The sequence below is a fragment of the Ischnura elegans genome, chromosome 2 (genome assembly GCF_921293095.1).
Source record: "Ischnura elegans chromosome 2, ioIscEleg1.1, whole genome shotgun sequence".
Taxonomy (NCBI): domain Eukaryota; kingdom Metazoa; phylum Arthropoda; class Insecta; order Odonata; family Coenagrionidae; genus Ischnura; species Ischnura elegans.
Window position 1 is genome coordinate 131794041 of NC_060247.1, and position 19992 is coordinate 131814032.

The 19992-nt window shown below is 38.1% G+C and overlaps 1 protein-coding gene across 1 annotated transcript in view; it reads right to left on the bottom strand.

Annotated features, from left to right (window-relative positions):
* Positions 1-1575: 1575 nt before the first annotated feature.
* The window catches only part of LOC124154638 (serine/threonine-protein kinase mTOR), a 62401-nt gene continuing 43984 nt past the window's right edge, over positions 1576-19992 (bottom strand). The window contains exons 26-38 of the mRNA XM_046528481.1: positions 19425-19529; positions 18911-19154; positions 18352-18546; positions 17463-17684; positions 16898-17080; positions 15444-15756; positions 14756-14898; positions 13840-13980; positions 9780-9985; positions 6008-6155; positions 4297-4750; positions 3001-3193; positions 1576-1843 (exon numbers count right to left, since the gene is read on the bottom strand). Coding sequence (XP_046384437.1) covers positions 1828-1843; positions 3001-3193; positions 4297-4750; positions 6008-6155; positions 9780-9985; positions 13840-13980; positions 14756-14898; positions 15444-15756; positions 16898-17080; positions 17463-17684; positions 18352-18546; positions 18911-19154; positions 19425-19529 — 2563 coding nt within the window. The 3' untranslated portion in view covers positions 1576-1827. The remainder of the gene's footprint in view (positions 1844-3000; positions 3194-4296; positions 4751-6007; positions 6156-9779; positions 9986-13839; positions 13981-14755; positions 14899-15443; positions 15757-16897; positions 17081-17462; positions 17685-18351; positions 18547-18910; positions 19155-19424; positions 19530-19992) is intronic.

Genomic DNA, 19992 nt, shown 5'->3' on the forward strand with positions numbered 1-19992 from the left:
TGGGCGATCCATTCAATCCCCACCATTCTTTAGTAGCACCACTTTTTGAAAGCCTCCACCATTAATTCTGTCATTGTCCAATGTCCATCCTCACTTCTGTAGAAGAGTATACTCCACGTGTAAGTTCCAATAAATTATTTCCTCACCTCCTTGTTTAAATTTCCTGCTTAAGTACATAGACCCTTCTTTCACTGGAATTTTCCTGCTCCCCAAATAACAGAATTCATCCACAGATACCAATTTTAGTCTTGACTTCTCTTCCGCAGCATACTAATCTCTAGGTTTTCTTGGTGCTTATTTTCAGCTGATATCTACCCATATTGATAATTTTCATTGATTTAATTAATGGCTTTCTAGATGTAAATGCTGAGAATTATAGGTGAAAAAGCACAGCAGTTTCTCCCTCCTTTCCTAATCCTTTCTTCTTCACAGCTGGGTTCTGATTTCATTACAGCTACCAGGTATGATTAATGGTATAACTAAGTCCCAGTAACATTTTAAAAATTTTCTGGCCACATAAAATAGATAATAAAACTTTATGTCATCACACCTATCCTAAAAGAAGAACAGCTAAAATTAAGATAAAATAAAAAAAACTAATAATAACATGCGTAAGATGTAGTTGACAGATTTTCAAAATTATTGAAAAATGGCTAAACAGGAGCTAAGGTAAGAGGCCCTCTAGAACAGGCTACCCTCAAAGTATTAAATCTCCCATTTCACTAGTGGTAGTTCTCGAAGCATCATTAAGTCAGCTCAGCCTAATGATGGCACAAGATTCCCCTACGTGCGAAAGATCCACAGAGAAACCATCATCCGCCTTGACCAGGATTCGAACCCGGATCCCCCAATTTCCAGTCGAGTGCTTTAGCCAGTTAAGCTACCGAGGCGTCATTCTTCCCTGTGGGTATTTGTGGACACTACCGGACAAGGTGTTCGGTTTCACTTTCGCACGATTGTGCATTGCGGGTGACTCCCACAAAACTTATAACTGCGGCTAGTCCCGGTATACTTTAAACTAGTCTAAAGCGAACACCTCTTTGTGTTCAATGTCCGGGCCTGCTCTCCGGCTGCGGCGCTGTGTGCACGATTGGACTGCTTGTGGCATCATCTGCTCTGCAGTCCAGCAAAGAATTCGAATCCCAGTCAAGGCGGATGATTTTTTCTCTGTGGATCTTTCGCACGATTGTGCATTGTGGGTGACTCCCGTAAAAGTTATCACCGCGGCTAGTCCCAGGATACTTTAAACAAGATTCCCCTATTCCAAATCTTTCAAATTCATCCCTGAACAGACCTTCTGCTCATCATGTCAGGATCCCAATCTCTTAATCCTTCAGAAAATTCAACCCCTTCTAAGGATAAAAAATAAATACGTCCATCGACCTGTAGACCCGGCTACTGAAGTGAAGCCCTACTAAGTCAGAAGACTTCGATAGCATTGTGTTAAGACCTTAATGGAAATCTCGACAGGAGAGCCACAGTATACATTCATGGCCCATCATGGAGTAAAGATGAAGAATAAAGAACTGTGAGTTTTTCATTATAAGCAGCTGAAAATAAATTTTTGGAGCCAAAATAGATTAACATTTTATTTATTATTAACCTGCGTCATATGCAATGCATTTAAATAGGTAGAAAAGTACTCAAAATGCATCACATGCAATAGATGTCTGTTGCTGAGAATGGAATAACAGTAATAAAGGATTTTTACTTCACTATCTGAAACAAATCCTATAAAAACAACGATTTACAATTCTATACATACACATAATGCAAAATATACACTGCCGGGCAAAGCTGGGCAATAACATCTTTCTCCTTCTCTCCTCACCAAAATGGACACCTGCAATCAAAGAGTAACATAATAAGTATTGAGGAATGACATTGATAATTATGCAAAGAAATAACTAGATAAACGTACTCATAGTCCGTAAACACACATAATACCTGCTAAAAGTCCTTTCTAAAATGAAAAATATGACTGAATCTCAGAGATTCATCAAATCCTACATTAATTTATTGAGTGTTTGAAAAATTCAATGCAGGTTCACCGAGGCACAAGTAAATTTTCTATTAAAATCAGCTACGCTTGCAGTCAGTTTGGTCACAGTGAAAGCTTACAACACTGTGCAGCACACCAATTGGGGACTACAGGAGTCTACGCTTTATCAGTCACTGGACATAGGTTGAGGGCTAGCACCAATACACTGGTTTATCAATCTCACTGCCTGTATGAAATTTGTCAAAAGTTTTTGATGAACTTGAATGCCTAAATCTATTTGCAACACTGAGGAACACAGTGGAGCTGGCTGCATGAGCAATGCTCCATGAGGAGTTCATTTGTTCAATGCACCTCAGAATTTTATTTCCACGCACAGAATTGGCCATTCTGCCAGCAACAAGCTCATTTTCCCAGCCAATCCTTTCCATTACCCTTTCCATGCATTTTACCTCCCTTATTCTGAGTGTTTGGTGCCTTTCCCAAGGTCTACGCATACATATTTTTACAAATTTTACCTAAAGCAACTGAAAAAATGTTAGAACAGATTCTTTTACATTTATCCAAATCCAAAGATACAGCACTCTATCACCTTCTAAAGAGTTCATATTCTTGGAATCAAACTTCACAAAAAACTAAGGAACAAAATGAATTGTAATAATGAAAGACACTTTCTTTCTTCCACAAGTTTATAAAAATTTCTATTTTATGACTGGTTTCGACTATTACACCATTATCAAATATGTACTGTGGGATCAAATTACACCATTTCAGTTTTACACCATTATCAAATAATGGTATTTGATAATGGTGTAATAGCTGAAACCGGTTATCAAATATACATTTTTATAAACTTGTGGAGGAAACAAAGTGTCTTTCATTATTACTATGGAGCCCTTCCACCACATACAAGCTTCAAGTTTCGATTTAAAATGAATTTCCTTCTTTTCTTCTGAAATTTATTACACAGAATATGACGCATGAAAATCATACATACGTACCATCCAATATAACACTGGCATAAATTTTCATTGGATGTTGCTTGCTGAATCAGCAATTCAACTTGTCGCTTAACATCCAGGGCCTCTTCGTGCGAAAAATCTCGCCCAGTCAATTTCTCTCTCACTCGTGTGACAATCGCCAAAGCTTTTTTGTTGAGTGCTTCTGGCTGCTGACACCCATTGTGATGGTCACCTACATGGACGAAAGTGGAAAAAATAGGCCAAAACATTAAACATTGAAAGCTTCAGAGTTTGGTTAGCAATTAAAATTGTCAGTTGCAAATAACTCTCAGCTGGTAGGATGGAGTCAGCTATGATCCCACAGTATTTTATTTCCAAATTTAATCACAAAACAATAGATACATCTCCACTGTTGAGAGTATTCAACCATGCTCACCCTTTCTACACAGTGGCAGCAACAACCTTTCAGTAAATCTTAGGAATCTACTTTGACAATTTTTATTCTCAGCAAAAATACTGTATTGTTACAGATGGTTAAAAATGGAGTGTAATTGTAACAAGATCACCTCAACTGATACTTAGATTATAGACTAATAGGGATAAACAAACAGATGAGAAAGGAGTCAAATGGTATAAAAATGGTATAAAATGTGTCTTCCAAAGATTATCCACTAAAGGAAAGAAAAGCTCAAAAACTAAAGCTGATAAAGAAAAACAAGTCCATTCTGATAACTGAATTATTTTAATTTTCTTCTAATAGACTTTCACCCATTGAGCTCCTTTATAAGTACTAGATCTTACCACGTGGCTCCCTTTGGCTTCTATTTACATTCTATTCACTGAAATTCCCAATAAGCATACCTAAACATGGAAATGAAGTTGCACCAGCAGAAAGTAGATTTTAAAAATTCATTAGATGGCAGCTTCCTGAAGCATTTGACCAATGTCTGAGGCAGAAATGACACAGATGCATGCTGTTATACCAAAGAAAACGACCACTGTGCATGGGACTTAAAATAACTGTGGATTATTCTCATTCCAAGCTGTTCTCGACCACACAGCAAATACAGCAATTAAGCAATGCATGTAAGAAAAAGTATGTTTTCCAAATATCTTGCAGAGGACAGAGAATTACACTACAAACATAACTGCAACTTGCACTCAAAACAGAGCATAAAATATGATGAGCAAATAACCATAATTCATATTTTATTATTTGAATAGCCACAATAAATATATGAGAAGAATAGGTATGCAGGATGTAATTTGATTCCCCAAGTTAGCAGTACAATCACGTCATATTTTCACCTCTATTTCCAACACTCAGGAACTCACCAATATTTTCAACACTGCCACGCATGGCTGCAATCACTTTTTCTATTGCATTTCCTCCTGAATTCCCATTGGCAGGAGGCGCTGCTGTATTGCCATCAGTGGCATCGCCCTGCTCTCGGGAACTCTGTGACATAGATGCCAAATCGGCCTGCACAGGAGCCGGGCCTCCGTCGCCCGACGTGTGCTTCACTTTGGATGAGGATATTGATGACGCCACAGTGGTGGCGACGGCTGGGCCCCTCGTTTTGGAGGACACTCCCGCAGCTCCCTTGGAGGAGGGGGCGCTGGCACCACCAACGGTCGTCCCACCCCCTCCCGTATCCATCAGCCTCCAGTTGAGCAAGGGGTCGTACACAAACGCTTCCAGCACAGCCATTAAGCTGTCCTTGTTACGCCTCAACACCCACATCACAGACTCACAAGTGCGCCGATATGTTCCTTCAATCCCTGTGACCTGCAAAGAATTTCAGGGCATACATTCATGGTTTCTGCCTAGGTTGATCATCCAAATGAAAATGAACTGAACAGGAAGAGGAAGAATATGAAGACAGAGCAAGATTCAAGGATTCAAATGGCTATAAATAATCGATTACAGTGGGAAACCAAGATGGCAGGGGGGCTTGGAGGATAAGACAGTGTGATTAAATGAAAAAGTTTCTGAAGGAAATAGAGTGACACCTCAACTGCACAAACGCTCAACAACAGCGCACTGGATCAAATCCGCTCATCAAGGAGCCGAACAATACGAATCCACTCAGCTGGCAGAAGCCAGAGTATGAATGCTCACCTCCGAAGCTTGGAGAATTGGAGGCGAGCGTTTATACTCCGGCTACTGCCAGCTGAGCACATTTGTATTGTGGGGCTCTGAGATGAGCAGATTTGATCCAGTGGGCAATTGCTGAGTGTTTGTGCAGATGAGGTATCGATAGGCATGCTGTACACCAAGGAAAAGTCACCATGGGATTGCAAAAAAGGGAAAACCATGTCAACAATTAATGCTAAGAGTGGAAGGATTCTAACTGAGCAAAGCGAGGTTCAGAGTAGGTGGAAGGAATTTGTGGAGGATATGTATGACAAAGGAAACAGGTTGAAAAGATTGAACATAGAGGAGGAAAGTGTAGTGGTGTAGTAGAAGAGATTGATAGTGGACCCAGATATCATATGCAGAAATTGAGAGTCCTTCTCAAGGCATATGAAATCTAGGAAAGTTACTGGAATGGATGATATATCTTCTGCTTCTGAAAAATTTAGGGAGGGGTGGTGGGAGAAGCCTTTAAGAACTAATATGAAAGATCAATTACATATGGTTTTGGCCATAGGATTCTGTGATGACAGTTTTTAATTCAGCAATGGAAAAAGAGGAAAGTGGTACAATGCAGAGATTATGGGACCATAACCCAATTATCAAATGCTGTGGAGGTAGTACTGAGGATTATAAATGGGAGAGTGGAGGCAAGGGAAGATGATTACTTGGATGACAATCTAAAACAGACACAGTGAGCACATCAAGAAGAGAATGAATTGCATTCATGAACAGGAAAGAGTTAATGAGAGGATCTTTATGTAAGAGTATAAAGAAAAGGCTAGTGAAGATTCTGATCTGGGAGTGTTATGCTTAATTGAAGATGGTAGCATTAGCATTAGCACCTTATCACCACATGGTTCTAAAACTACTTGAGTCACGGTTCCTTTTAACTATAGATGACCTTACCTCCATGGCATTGATGAGCATCCTGGTGAGACGGAATGGTATTCTCTCGGGAAACTTCTCCCTCGTCATTGCCACTTCAAAACAATCACCAAAGTCTATGTGCAATATTTTTCCACTTAACCTGTCAAGCATCAGGTTGGATGGATGCCTGCAAATACACACTGGAAATATATCTTCAAGAACTCATGGTTTGAATCAACAAAAGTGTGTCCCAAAATGCAAGCGTCATAAATATTTTACCCACAATAAATTACATCGAAGCTTGCATTCATTGACCACTGAAATTACATGAAGTGAGTTTACAACTTATTACATGATGTGGCCACAATGATCAAATAGAGCATTGCCAAGGGATCATTGTTTTATTATTTGAGCCATTCCTTTCAATTGATTTCACATCTCATCAAGCAATACAGTAGACTCCTTAATAAACACAACATCATTACGAAGTTCTCGTTTTTACGAAGTAAATCGTTGGTCCCAATGAAAAGGCTAATACAATCTATAATAAAACAAACGCTATTACGAAATCTTAGCTATTACAAAATTAAGAACTTAAGGCCTGCTCCCGGCGGTTATAAAATGAACTTTGCTATTAAGTTTTTTTACTGCTACGAACTTTTAGAGATACGAATTTTCAAAGAATTAAGGGGTGCCCGAAATTTCAAATTTGGTGCCTTTGGAGTTGGCCGATGCTACACGGTGTGGCGTAACGGAACTCATACTTCGAGTACAGTCTGAACAGAGTATCAATTAATCTGTTGTGAAGCCAGGAACTGTTCAGCGTTTCCCCATTTTTCCTTCCTGCGAAAAACAAATTTATTCCAGCTCCAGCCGCATCGCCTGCGTGTGTAGATCAGTTCTTCACAATCGTGAGTTAACGCATTGTAATGCCGTGTTGCATTCTGCAGGATACCCAGGGACCTGGAGCAGCAGTGGAGCGGAGCGAATTTTCATTGTTGCTCCGGGGTGCTCCACTCCGCTCCGGCCGGAGCGGAGCGGAGTAGGTCGGAGCAATGTCGGAGCGGAGCACTCGGGTGGAGGGCATGTCGGAGCTCCTCGGAGCGGAGCGAATTGCTATGATGCTGCTCCGCTCCGGTATTAATTTTGTGTTAACTTTGTTCCATCAATTCTATTGCCACCTGGAAGTGCGTATTTTCGAAATAGAATTAACCATAATTAATTATTAATAGAAATACCCACAATAAAACTTAATAAATTTAAATATAATGAAGGGTTACCCGCACGTGATGGCACAGCGATATTTAATAGCAATTCCCTTCTTGACATTTTTATTTAGAATACATCATTTTATAAAGAAATATCGGATTCGAATAATACCCTTGTAAAAGTTGACTAATATTCATCAATATGTCCATAGCCAAATCAACCATTATAACGAAAATTTAATTGGAAACAAAATTAAGTGATGAACTACTTTCCGCTATGTTTCAAATTTTAAGCATACGTTTAAGAATACGTAGGTAAAACCTTTCAACATGTTATATAATGTCTTCACAGCAATTACCTCAACTGCGATTTTTATCTTTCACGTGTATAATGTACATTCTTTCCTGGCCGCAACAATAATTCACAATGATTATTATTTATGCGGGTTTTAATGGCATTGGAGAAACATAATAAACTAATAAAATGATTTAATTTTGTGAACATGATTTTTATAGTTGATCATTACATGTTTTACATACTATTCTTAGCTATCAATAAAATTCAGAGATGATAGATGGAATATTTGACAATACTGCCATATACCTGGCCTTAACTAACTGGCCTTGTAGGGTATATATAGATATTTTATCTTGATTTTGTTGATGTTTTTCACACTTATGAGCAATAAAAAGAGCGTATTCCGAAGTTATGCGCTCGTGAATCCAAACTTTATTTTATTGTGATCCTCTCTGTTGAGTAAAAAATCAACAACTGATGGTTACCAAGGCCGTTTCATGCCATAATTTTTACGATATTTTCATGAATAAAAGTCGTCTGCAATTATGAAATTATGCTATTATTTTTCTATAGTTATAAATATCAATTTTCCATCATTTTACAATCTAAAGATTATAATTAAAATTAATTAAAGATTTATTACAACGGTATTGAAAATTTGTGTTTCCCTTGTATTTTGCCTTTTTATTACAACTGAATTGCGAATCATCTGTATACAGGAAGTTTAAATACAACTGTTATGCAATTGTATCACAAAAATCGGTACAATTTGTAAATGTACAAAAGATATACCATTTGTAAATAAATGCTTGCATTGTTTGGGAAAGAAAGACTACATTTCAAAATAGGTGTTATCGCGGAATTCAGTTTAACAGACAGACATTGCTCAGAAGAACCTCTAATTACAAAGCATGTTATTCGGAAAAAAATTATGGGCTTTGGTTAAAATATATATTACTTTTTAATCCAAGTACATATGTATTGTAAAATTTCATTATAAATGCTCTTTCCACCCAACGAAGGGCCGCATCGTTAATATTTTTAACGTACTACGTTATGGCATCGTAAAAAAAACGATATCCCAGAATTTTGAAAATATTAGCCTACCGCATTTTTATTTTTTAATATCGCCCGACAAAGAATTTTATAATGCGATAATAAAATTAATAAATTATTAAAATGGCGACACAAAGCCTGTCAAATTATAAAACAACATAGATTGCGATTATCGACTATCGTATTGTATTGTATTAATCCTTAAGATTATCACTATAATTGTTTATTATTCAAAAGTATCTAACGCAAGGTATTTAAATAGAACACATATTGGACTGCCCAATTTGAAAAGTATTATTTACATAATGAAAAGTAAAGAAAACTTTGTAATTCCGCATAAATATTTAATTTACGACCTAGGTTTCGACGTGGCACGTCATCGTCTGGTACAAATGCACAGAAGACAGAATAAACAGCCGCACACAATTTTTTTTTTTTTTAAATCTTTACTTTTCATCGTGTCAAGAAGGTTCCATTAAGTCACGCCTGAAACAAATACTTTTTTTGCATAATACTATTTGTGAATTGAAATGTATTGGTATTAAATTATACCGCAAATCACGTAGAATGTGGATTAATAACTCAACATAAAAATAGCCGCAGGGAATATCCGATGCGTTCCACGGCTGCAGAAGCGTGCATACGTCGATTTCCCGCCAAGAAGCGAAGCATTGACGTTTGTGTTCTGCTCCGCTATGCTCCGGCTCCATTGTCGGAGCGGAGCAGTTCCATTCCTGCTGGAGTGGAGTTCTCGCAAGAAATGCTCCGCTCCGGAGTGGAGCACCTAGGTCCCATTGTCGTCGCTCCGCTCCGGAGCGGAGCAGTAGGAATTGAACTGCTCCGCTCCGACAATGGAGCCGGAGTATAGCGGAGCGGAGGAGCGCTCCAGGTCCCTGAGGATACCACACTTTTCGATGCCCTGCATAGGATTATTCACTTACGAACAAGGTATCGGAATGCATCTTGTTCGTATATTGAGGATTTACTGTATCTGCTCATAATCTAATCTTGTATATCATACACATGACTCTGAAGCAACTACCCAACACGACTAAGAGAACGGGAGATTGAAGAGATAAGGAATTTTGGCAAGGTATGTGCTAGCGATGATTCCTAAAAGAAACGCTCTTACGAATTTCGTTATTACGAACCTCCAGTTTTTTGGTCCTGTGAACTTCATAGTTATGAGAGTTTGCTGTACGTACAAATTCAAGGAATCAATAGATAAAATGGAAAATGGCATTATCACCTGTCGCCCAGCCCCAAAATGTATCCGACCATGGACATGACTGCGAGGGACCTCGTGTAATTTGTGCGCCTGTCAAACCAAACCTCAGAGGATGGAGACTTGAGCCAGAGGAGACGGGCAAGGTCATCGCCATGCGTGTGCTCCAACGCATGCTCAAACACCTCCACCTTCTGCATCAGGGTCAAATGGTCGTAATCTGGGGCCATCTGCAAAGAAAGAAAAATGATCAGTTAACACAGTAAAAGTATAAGTACAAATTTTATTTCATTGATCGTTCCGTTAACAGAAGTATGTTTTAGTTGTCGTAACGGCCACCGGAGGGCAGAGTTTTATTCCGATATTCAATTTTTTGTGTGTGTGCGTGCGACCAGTCGTCTTCAATCTCGGAGTCAGTTGTGAGAGTCAGTGTGTGGAACTCATAGTGAGAATGTGTGGTGCCTCAGCTGCCCCAGCCCCTCCCCCCCCCCCCCCCCCCCCCCCCCCAAGTGAGCTCAAGTGTCGGCGGAACTGCAGACAAGGAGGCTTACTGACTGAAGACTGACTGATAAGTGAAATTCCCCCATTACTAAACTGATAAGTGACTGATGTCCCTCCATTATTATTCACTATTTTCATGATATTGTTAAAGTAATGAATATATATTTTTTGAATGTTTAAAAGTGCGTTGTATTTCTCTGGTCCTTCGGGTTACAGTTGTATGAGCATCGTTCCTTTTTCATCCCGCGACATTGATATTTTAACAAATTCACAAGTGAACCCAAATTAACTGATTAAAAAACAACAGAATTTTCACTATAAGATACATTGATAGGTTTAAAGAGCAAGTAACATATTTGAGGTTGAAAAGTGTGTCTAAAATAATAAATTCATTAATATTTATTAAAGATATATTACGTGACATAATATTAAACCTTGAATTTTAATGACAGCCAATAAAATCAAAATTGAATCAGGAGATCCCGAGGAGAATACTGCATAGTCCTAATTTTTGCTTGGTAAATAAAGATGAGATTCTTACTGTTATAACCCAAGTCATGCTGCACTAACTGAGGTTTCTAGACTTTATCTGAGATAGATTTTGATTATTTTAAAAAATTATGCACAAGCAAGTGCAAGTGGAAGCATTTTCCCACATTAATCTACACAAAGGCTTTGCTGTGAGTTTGCTTTGAATAAAATTGTATCTACAGAGTAAAAAAAAAAAATTATCATGAGCATTGTTGAGACAAGATTGATGAAAAGAAATTCCCTTGCAATTCCCATTTCTTTGACAAAAACTGTCACAACCTCAGAGGCAGAGCAGTATGATATTTCCAGCTCAGGAAAAAAATTAAGTACAAATGAAATATGTATGAGAAAACCATCCAATGTTAATTTTATCCATTAAATTATTTGCCTAGGTTATAAAACAAAGACAAAATGTTGAAAAAGAGTGACAATCTCTGACCAGTAAATCTTTGCCAAATAAATACTTTCACTGACAGATGAAAGACTTCCCCTAACATTTCCCTGATTTTCCCGCCTAATAACCTCCCCACTGAAACTTGAAACAATAGGGTAGTTTCCATCATCAAAGAAAACGAAATGCATTGATTGCTATTCGTTACCCACCATTACTGTATTCATAATACACAAATTATTTCGTTTCAGAAATACCGGTTTAGACGAATGGCAATTGGTCCATTTTTATCCTCATTTGAAAAGGGCCAGATTGGCGCCCATGCGATGCCACTCCATGTGACATCAGAGGGACCTAGTTTCTACATGAGAGGATAGGAGTTTCACATTGTCTGAGATTACCAATGCAATGCATGAGGCACAGACCTCAGGGAAACATGTCTTAATAATCACTTATTAAAATTGTCCAAGGTCGGAAAGTTTCCTTCGTTTGATAAGGTAGTAATAATCCATATTTAAGCCAAGCGCTATCTATTAGCAAGGTACTCTGCTACCTGCTAGCAGCCTGCGTCATATCAGTGCTCAAGCCTCGCCTCAAGGTCACCTCACAGGGCGGCAGCGGGAACCAGAAATACGTCACACGGACTTTTCCCATCATTCCTACTAAGCCGTCGAGTTTTAGTGCACTTGAAAATTTTCACTTTTCATTTAATCGCGAAAAATAGATATCGTCATTCGAAAATCTAAAGGCCGTTTTACACGGTAAACGGAATTGCGCAGGTTAGAGCTGCATTAATTTCTAAAATGGCGTGGAATTGCGCGAATGAATGAACGAAATTAGAACAGGGGCTATTTTGCCGTCTCGCATCCACGCATTCTCGCATGTGTTCTAGCAATTCACCGCTTTACACGACGCAATTTTGATTGCACCTTCACACATACGTCAGACTGCGCAATTCCGTGTACCGTGTAAAACGGCCTTAAGAGCGTGAAATGCGTACTCCAGCAGTAAAAATCTTTCGATTTAGGCAATAAAAAAATAATAGGAAACCACCCTATTGCTCAAAAGAATCACACCACCTCCCTTTCCTTGAATCATGTTTGCCACACATGGATGCATGGCAACATGCATGAAAGTTGTTCATCAGGCTACTAGGTCTCATTAAATAGATAATTTTCTCATGAGTCCCAAGATATAAGTCAAAAATCTCCTAGTACTCCAGAAATGTCATTAAATGATTATTAAAAGGTTTGGAATCTAGTTTGAAGTCACGTGACCTGAAACCGCTTCTGACATAATCACACGGTAAACCGCTCACTTAGCTAAGACATTACACCCTTGATTGAAAGAGAACAATGTAAGTATTTATCGTCCAGCTTTGTAGTAGTTATTCCAAGGACAAATTGACTCAAGAGGTATTTAAGAAGGCGAAATACAAGAGTTTACCCTTGGTAGACTCTCTTATGGTGGCTGATTTCCTGAAAAACAGTGATTACTTCATCACTACTGCAATGCACGAGGTAGAAGCAAGCAGGTAAATTATTATGTGATTAATGAAATTATATTGCGATTGTTTTTAAATATTCATTTATTGCCCAGTAAGATTCAATAGATCAATTGCTAGCTGAGAATCCATCTTATGCATTTACTTAGTAACCTACCATGTGGAACTTAGCCAAATGATCGTTAAAGGGTAATAAAAAAAGTAGTAGATAGATACAGAAGTAAGTTGCAAGTGCTATTTACACTGTATTCACTTGAATTCCTACTTTTGAACCGAGACCCACAGCCCATAAAAAAGTCGAAATGTTAAGTTTTGCGTTGACATACAGCGAATGCTATAGGCATCACAACAGCAAATAAAGAGCTTTCCTAGCCAAAAGCCTTATTTTTCTCGTACATTCCTCATTTTTCCCTGTTGTTTAATTTTAATCAGTATTCAATGTTGATAAAACATTTAACTCTATTTTGTGGGCCATCAACCACTTTCTTCTCTTATTTATGTCCTTTGGGACACAGGCAAAAACATTCCCCGGCAAGGAAATACTTGAGTGACAAGGTACTTGAATGACGGGGCTCTTTACACAATTAATATGGTTTTCACGCGTTTTTCTATTGAAGATCTATGCTGCAACACACTTATTGCATTAAGCAAATGATAAAGGTGTGTAACGTAGATCACAATCTGCAATAAACTTATTTTCATTCAATCTTTCCAAATCTCCCCAAACAATCCCCTTTATCTGTTTCAGCAACACCTTGGCAACCCAACATATTCACAATCTGCAATCTGACGTCTTAAACAGGAATATTTTATGCCAGGAATAATGCCAACTTTGTAGTTGAGCCCCCACAGAAACCAATTTTCCATCCACTTCCTTGGTCTATGATCAGTGGATACCGTACCGTGACGTCACGCACCGGTGCTCGTGATGATGTCGTGTTTTCAGGCAGCCGATGGAGAGTCGTTTTAAAAGACTCGTAACTCAGTTAAAAAACCACATTCATCCACAAAATTTATTGTTCCGACCTTCTTATTTTAATACTTTTAAAAAATCGTGCATGTTCTCCATTGGGATTGCATTTCTATTGATCAGAAATGCTTAACATATTGAACTACCTAAAAACAAATACATAGTATGAATCCATTCATGAACTTACCCTTAGCATGATTCGGTGTTCAATGTTAAGTAATATCTTCTTCTTTTCTCGGTAGTCTCGTATAAGAGTATGAAGAGTATCACAGTGGGGAACCCAGCCAATGAGCCCACTATTAGTGGACAAAGGAATCACAGCATACCTCTGCCAAAAAAAAAAAAGACAATTCATCATTTATAGAATATTGCATAAACCCCTAAATCATGATTAAACTCTAAATAAAATATGGCGAGGTACGAAATGTCACCTTTCTAAAAGGGATTAATATGCAATAATTTGCAATTTATTGAATACAATTGAACCCTAGCCTTAAATTTTAAACGTCATGTTTTCAATTTTGTCAGACACTTCCATCGATACCATTATACCCTCTCTTTTATATTCGAACATTTAAAAGAACTAACACATTAGTATATAAACAAAAATGAAAATGGACGCCATGTCTACTTTCGAACAATGCCATCATCTCTTGAACTTAAACATGAATCTAACTATGATTAAACTATTGCTTGTGATAAGAGGGATTTTCACTGTGAAAATCAAATTTCTCCCACTAAGTGACCGTGCACATATAATAACTATACAACTTAATTGAATTTCCCTTAGATTTTATTAATGTTAAGAAAGAAGAACCACCTTTATTTTCTACAATTGAGGTAACTCATTGAGATCTGTTATGCAGGGCACAATATATGCCTAGTACTAAATGTTATTCATTTTAGCTTATAACTATCCCAAGGATGACATACATGTTGCACGGATATTGCCATCCAGATTTGCAGTCTCACTTTAAAGATACAAAATAAGATCTCTGGTATTAAGATATCCCACAAGTAAATCACCAAATTTGTTAGCCTAGTGTTGTTAATAGGCTTTGAATCTATTAATAGAAATTGGTGAGGAATAAGAGATCACATACCTGTATTGTAAGGTTTCTCCTGAAAGTATCAGGGTCGTTTAAGAGAAGAGTATTGACTAGACCAAATAGCTGCATCACACGCTCATCCTGACGAAGATCTTCGTGGCCCTTCAACAAGAACATGTAGTCCTTCCCGTTGCTCCCTACAAATGATTTATGAAAAAGTCCATTTAAGGAAACAGAATAGGAAATTTAGCACACAAATACACAAAAATAGATTGCACTTACAAAAGGTTTTTCAAATATCCTATACATTCAATAAATGATTGATTAATAAATAGGGCATTAAGTTGCCTCAGCATTTACTTTTAATATATAAGTAACTACAAACTGGTTTTAGCTAATAATACAAATAAATATCATTCCAATTTTAAAATTATTACAGATGAGACATAACCTTTTGTAAGTTATGTAATAAAAATAATTCCACTCTCAATGTCCAAAAAGTAAGTAGGCTCATCAGTTCAAGAAAAACAAATGGAAATTCCACACACATAAATTAACAAATAATAAAGAAAAATCTGACCCATTTATAGAGGGCTCCGACCTCTGTACCTAAATTATTGAGCTTACCAAAGAAAATTACCCATATCAACTATAATTAAAGCGTGTCATCAAAATTATTCCCTGATTACGATCATATTATGATCAGAAATTAAATTGATTCTTAAAAGAGAGAAAAGCGTACCCTTGATGCACAATTTCCGGGGCCTCTGCTTGGATGTGATGACTTGAAGTGAACTCTGAATCTGAGCAATTCTAACGACAGGGGCATGTCCCGGCCCGTAAGATCCAGGCACAGCCAGCTCCAAATCCCTACAGTAGAGCAGTTTTGGTGAGACGTACTGAAGCTCAAGGCTCGTGAGCTGAGGCAGCTGACGAGAAATTCGTCTGAAGACGTGGTAGTAGAGATCCCAGGCTTGGTTGAGATCCCTGACGTTACCAGACACTTTGTATCGGTGGCACCATTCCTGAGCTTCCATCAAGTCTCTTCCATACGCCTGAAAGAAATGGAATCTTTGCTAATAAAAATGATAACTCCACACTGGGAATGGAAGGCCACTTTCAGACGAGACGACTTTCAGCTGGCCACCGTTCACAGCACGGTACACGGCTTGGCGAGCGAGTCGTCACTTCTGAAAGCGTCATGAATTTCACCCCGTCGTACCAAGAACAGCAGCTCGCTAAAAGTCGCATCATCAGAAAGCACTGTAGCACTGCCCGCATTTCACATCGTAGACGGCACACCGTCGTGCCAGTGACCACAGTGGCCGTCGACAGCATCATACCGTCAACGGCGCGATTCGTCTTGTTTGAAGACATTCATAAAGACTTATTGTAGTAAACCACCGGCCATCCCGGTGAAACCCCTTCAATAATGTCTAGGTGAAAGGCCCTGCATTCAAAGCTCGGGCTTTAGTCTTAGGAATGTGGTGCTGTGTGCATGAACTTGTTATTTTGTGACATTTTATCTCCGGCAGTATCAACCACCTTGTCCTCCAAAGCAAAAAAAAACCATAGAGGAAAGACATGACTTAGTCGTTCATGTGGTAGAGCACCTGGTGCCTATGCGGGAGATCTGGGTTTGTATCCCAGACAAGGCAAATGATTTTTCTTAGGTAGAATTTTTGCACTTGACCTACTTTTTGCTATCGGAAGACACACAAACCATGTGCAGCTGTCAGAGAAATATAAGTGAGGAGTAATACGGTGCTGGCAGTGTTACTCCATTATTAAGAAACTTGGAAAATTATAAAATTTGATAAGAAAAGGATAGAGACAATTGAGATTTGGTAATGAGGTCAGATGCTGAACAGATGGATGGACAGGGTGAGAAGCAAGGAGTGATGCAAGGAGAAGAATGGGAACTGAGGAGAACCACAAACTAACGAAAGACCTGGTGGATAGGCCGTGTTTTACGGCACTCATATAACGTGAAAATACATATACTGGAGGGATAAATTGTGGAAAAAGTCCCCTAATGAAGGCCACAAGATATGCTCTTGAGGCAAAGAAAGAAGGGCACAAGGAAGGAGACCATGAGGGAACAATAGGAAATGGCTCAGAAAAAGAGCATAATGGAGGAATACAGTACAATAATCTTAAGATTGTAGTATGTACTATGTATGAATTGAGGCTAACCTGATTGAAGGATGTTTCCTTCAATGTTTCTGGGCCTCGCTCCAGCATAGCATGAAGGGGCTCCAACGTGTCGAACATTCCCTTCACATTCCTCTCACCAAAGTAGAGTCGACTGGCCTCTTCCAATCCTTCGTGCCACAGTTCGTGCCAAAGGATAGCCACCCGAATCAGTTCATCACTAACCTATATGATAGACAACAACAAAAAATAATTAACAGGAATAAGCCATAAGTTACCAAAAGATGCAGATAATATGCTAATAAATAATTGAATACCAAATGAAAAGATCATTTATTTTCATCATGATTTGAAAGAGTAATAAATGAGTCGGTACTTCTTTTTTTACAGAATTAAATTTTATCATATATGTAGTCTCCATTTTGTCAAAAGTGAAATTACAAGTTAGTTCTGCATGGTATTTAAAACCCAAAACAAAAAATTTGGTTTGTTTTCTACTGCTTGCCCAAGATTATCCTCACAATTACATTTTCATAAACTGCAATTAATATACTTAAACATTAATTGAAACTGAATTGAGGATATTAATAGGATTTAATCCACATACCATAACAGCTTGTTGAACCAGAACAGGGGAATGTTCACACATATTGGCAAGGATTTTATTGGCAGCATTTCGACGAGGCATACTCGCTGATTTAGAGGCCACCGTGAGTGGGTATACGAGAGCTTGAGGATGATGCTTTCCAATGTCCATGAGCAAGTGATGAATGAGACGACCCACGAGGGCTCGAGGCGTGTCTATGCGAGCTATGAGCTGAGGAATCACCTGCAACAAAAAAATATAGGTCAAATAACAGATAAATAAAATACAGATAAAATATATACAACAAACTCCAATGAAAAATTACTTCACATAAAGGCACAAAAAAGAGATGAAGATGAAAGAGACATACACAAAGGGTAATGCATACATGCTTTGCAAAAAAAATCCAAAAAATATCCACAGATGAAAAAAACACAAAACTAGGAAAAAGAGCTTCATAAAAAAATCAAAAGTTCAGGACATGGTCCTTGAAAATACCATAATGTGCTGAAACCCTTAGAATCCTGAGAAAAAATATGAGTTCTTTACATTGACAGGAGTATCATCCACAGTTGAAACAAAAACAAAGTATCAGTGATGAAATCAGAATCAACATGTGAGGAAGAAAGAATTAGGAAAGGAGTGTGACAAGACTGCTTTGTCACCCATACTTTTGGACATTTCCATCAAGAGAGCCAATACTGAAATCAAATAAAAGGTGTCCGGAGTCAATTTTCGCAGAGGAAAAATGATAAAAGATACGGTTTCCGGCTTAATTCGGCAGAAACCATTAACATAATGAGAGCACTCGTCTATTTCCACATTCCTTCACTTCTACTGACCCAGGTTATGGTTTCGGCACATAATGCCATTTTCATACGGAACACAAACTTTGAAGTGAACCTCTTACCTGAAGCCATGTGTCGATCTCAATAGTCCTGATGCCCTCCACAATGGCATCATACACTTCCGGCCACTGCCCATAGTCGAACCATAACGTGAGGAGACGAAGAGTGTCTTGCAGTGAGGAACCGTGGGACAGGGCAATGGAACGGAAGAAGCCTTCCACTGCAGGCACCGTAAACTGTGATATGTACTGCGACCCCTGAAACAATGAAAAAATGTGAGAGTGCAAACACACCTAATGACATGAATGATGGAATGTAAATGGAAAAGACCCTTGACCCTGTTTGCATACATTTTACTGATACATGCCATACTCATTCAAAGCTATTTTTGCTCTCCAGCCTAAGTGGCAAAAAATCTTTTAGTTATCCACCTAAATATCACATGGCTATTGCAACATATAATTCAACTAAACCAATAGTAAGACTGAGGAGGAATTTAAATTGTTTCATGGTTTTATTTCTATTCATACATACTGACATAAATAAATGATGGATGAAATGCATTTTGAGTTCCAAATATTTCATTACTACGTTTCTCACAGTTTTTAAGGATAAACTTACAAGTCCAGATCTTGCCCCGGTTGTATTGTTGGTTCCAGCTGTGGAATCTGCACAATTAGTGCCCCCACTCTGGTGCTTGTAGAAAAGAACAGTCTCAAAGTTCATGTATGCCCATGCGTGCCAGGCTTTATACCAAGTTGGATCATGGTCTGTGGCTGCAGCATAGTACTGCAACACGGCTGGGATTGAATGCTCATTAATTCCCTGGAGAGCTTCTTGCCATTCACCAAGTTTTAAGTTACACCTATAAAAGGAATAAAAAATAAATTAATTAAATATCTTAACACTAAAAACATCTATCTGCTTACTCAAGGAATTGTAAAATTAATCGGAAAGCCAACAGATATTACCATGGGAAGAGCTTTCAAAACAAATGCAAAAACATACATACATATTAATTGCTTCCTCAAAAATGTAAAAAGATTGATTTTTTAAAAGTAAATTCCATTCATTTTTGTAAGAAATTAAAATGCCTTGTTTACACAGGATAATGGAAATGTTATAGTGTTCATACCGTGCCAGCAGCCTCCTCCGCAACTCCTGCTGTTTATCATCAGCCTGGTCAATAAACTGAATAGTCTGAGGATGAAGTGATGTTTGAACAAAACGGTGGAGTTGGCTGTGGGGTGGAAAAGGAAAGAAAAATATAAGAGCCAGTAAAGTAACAGCAGAGTGAGAGTAAAAAAGAGTAAAACCTTTCAAAGGCACAGACAGAAAAATATGAAGACTAATGGTTCAATAGCCTTTATTTCAACAGGAAATAAGGCAAAACAAACTTGAGCTTTAAAGGCACAAACCATGTCATAATGATTTAATGTCAGACTTCTGGTTTTGATAAAGAAAAAAGTGGTCCAAAAATAATGAAACTAAAAAATAGACATCGCTTGTCAAAGAAAGCAACCAAAAAAATAATTAACCATCATGACACAAAATGGTCAGTTTCTTGAGATGCAACATAAAAAATTGCTTGGAATGCTTTTCTCCTGTGAATTCTTTAATTTAAAAATGAGCCACAAAATAATTTTTAATGGCAATAGTTTTTCTTTGAAAGGGAGAGTTCGAATCAGCAGAACCACAAAAAT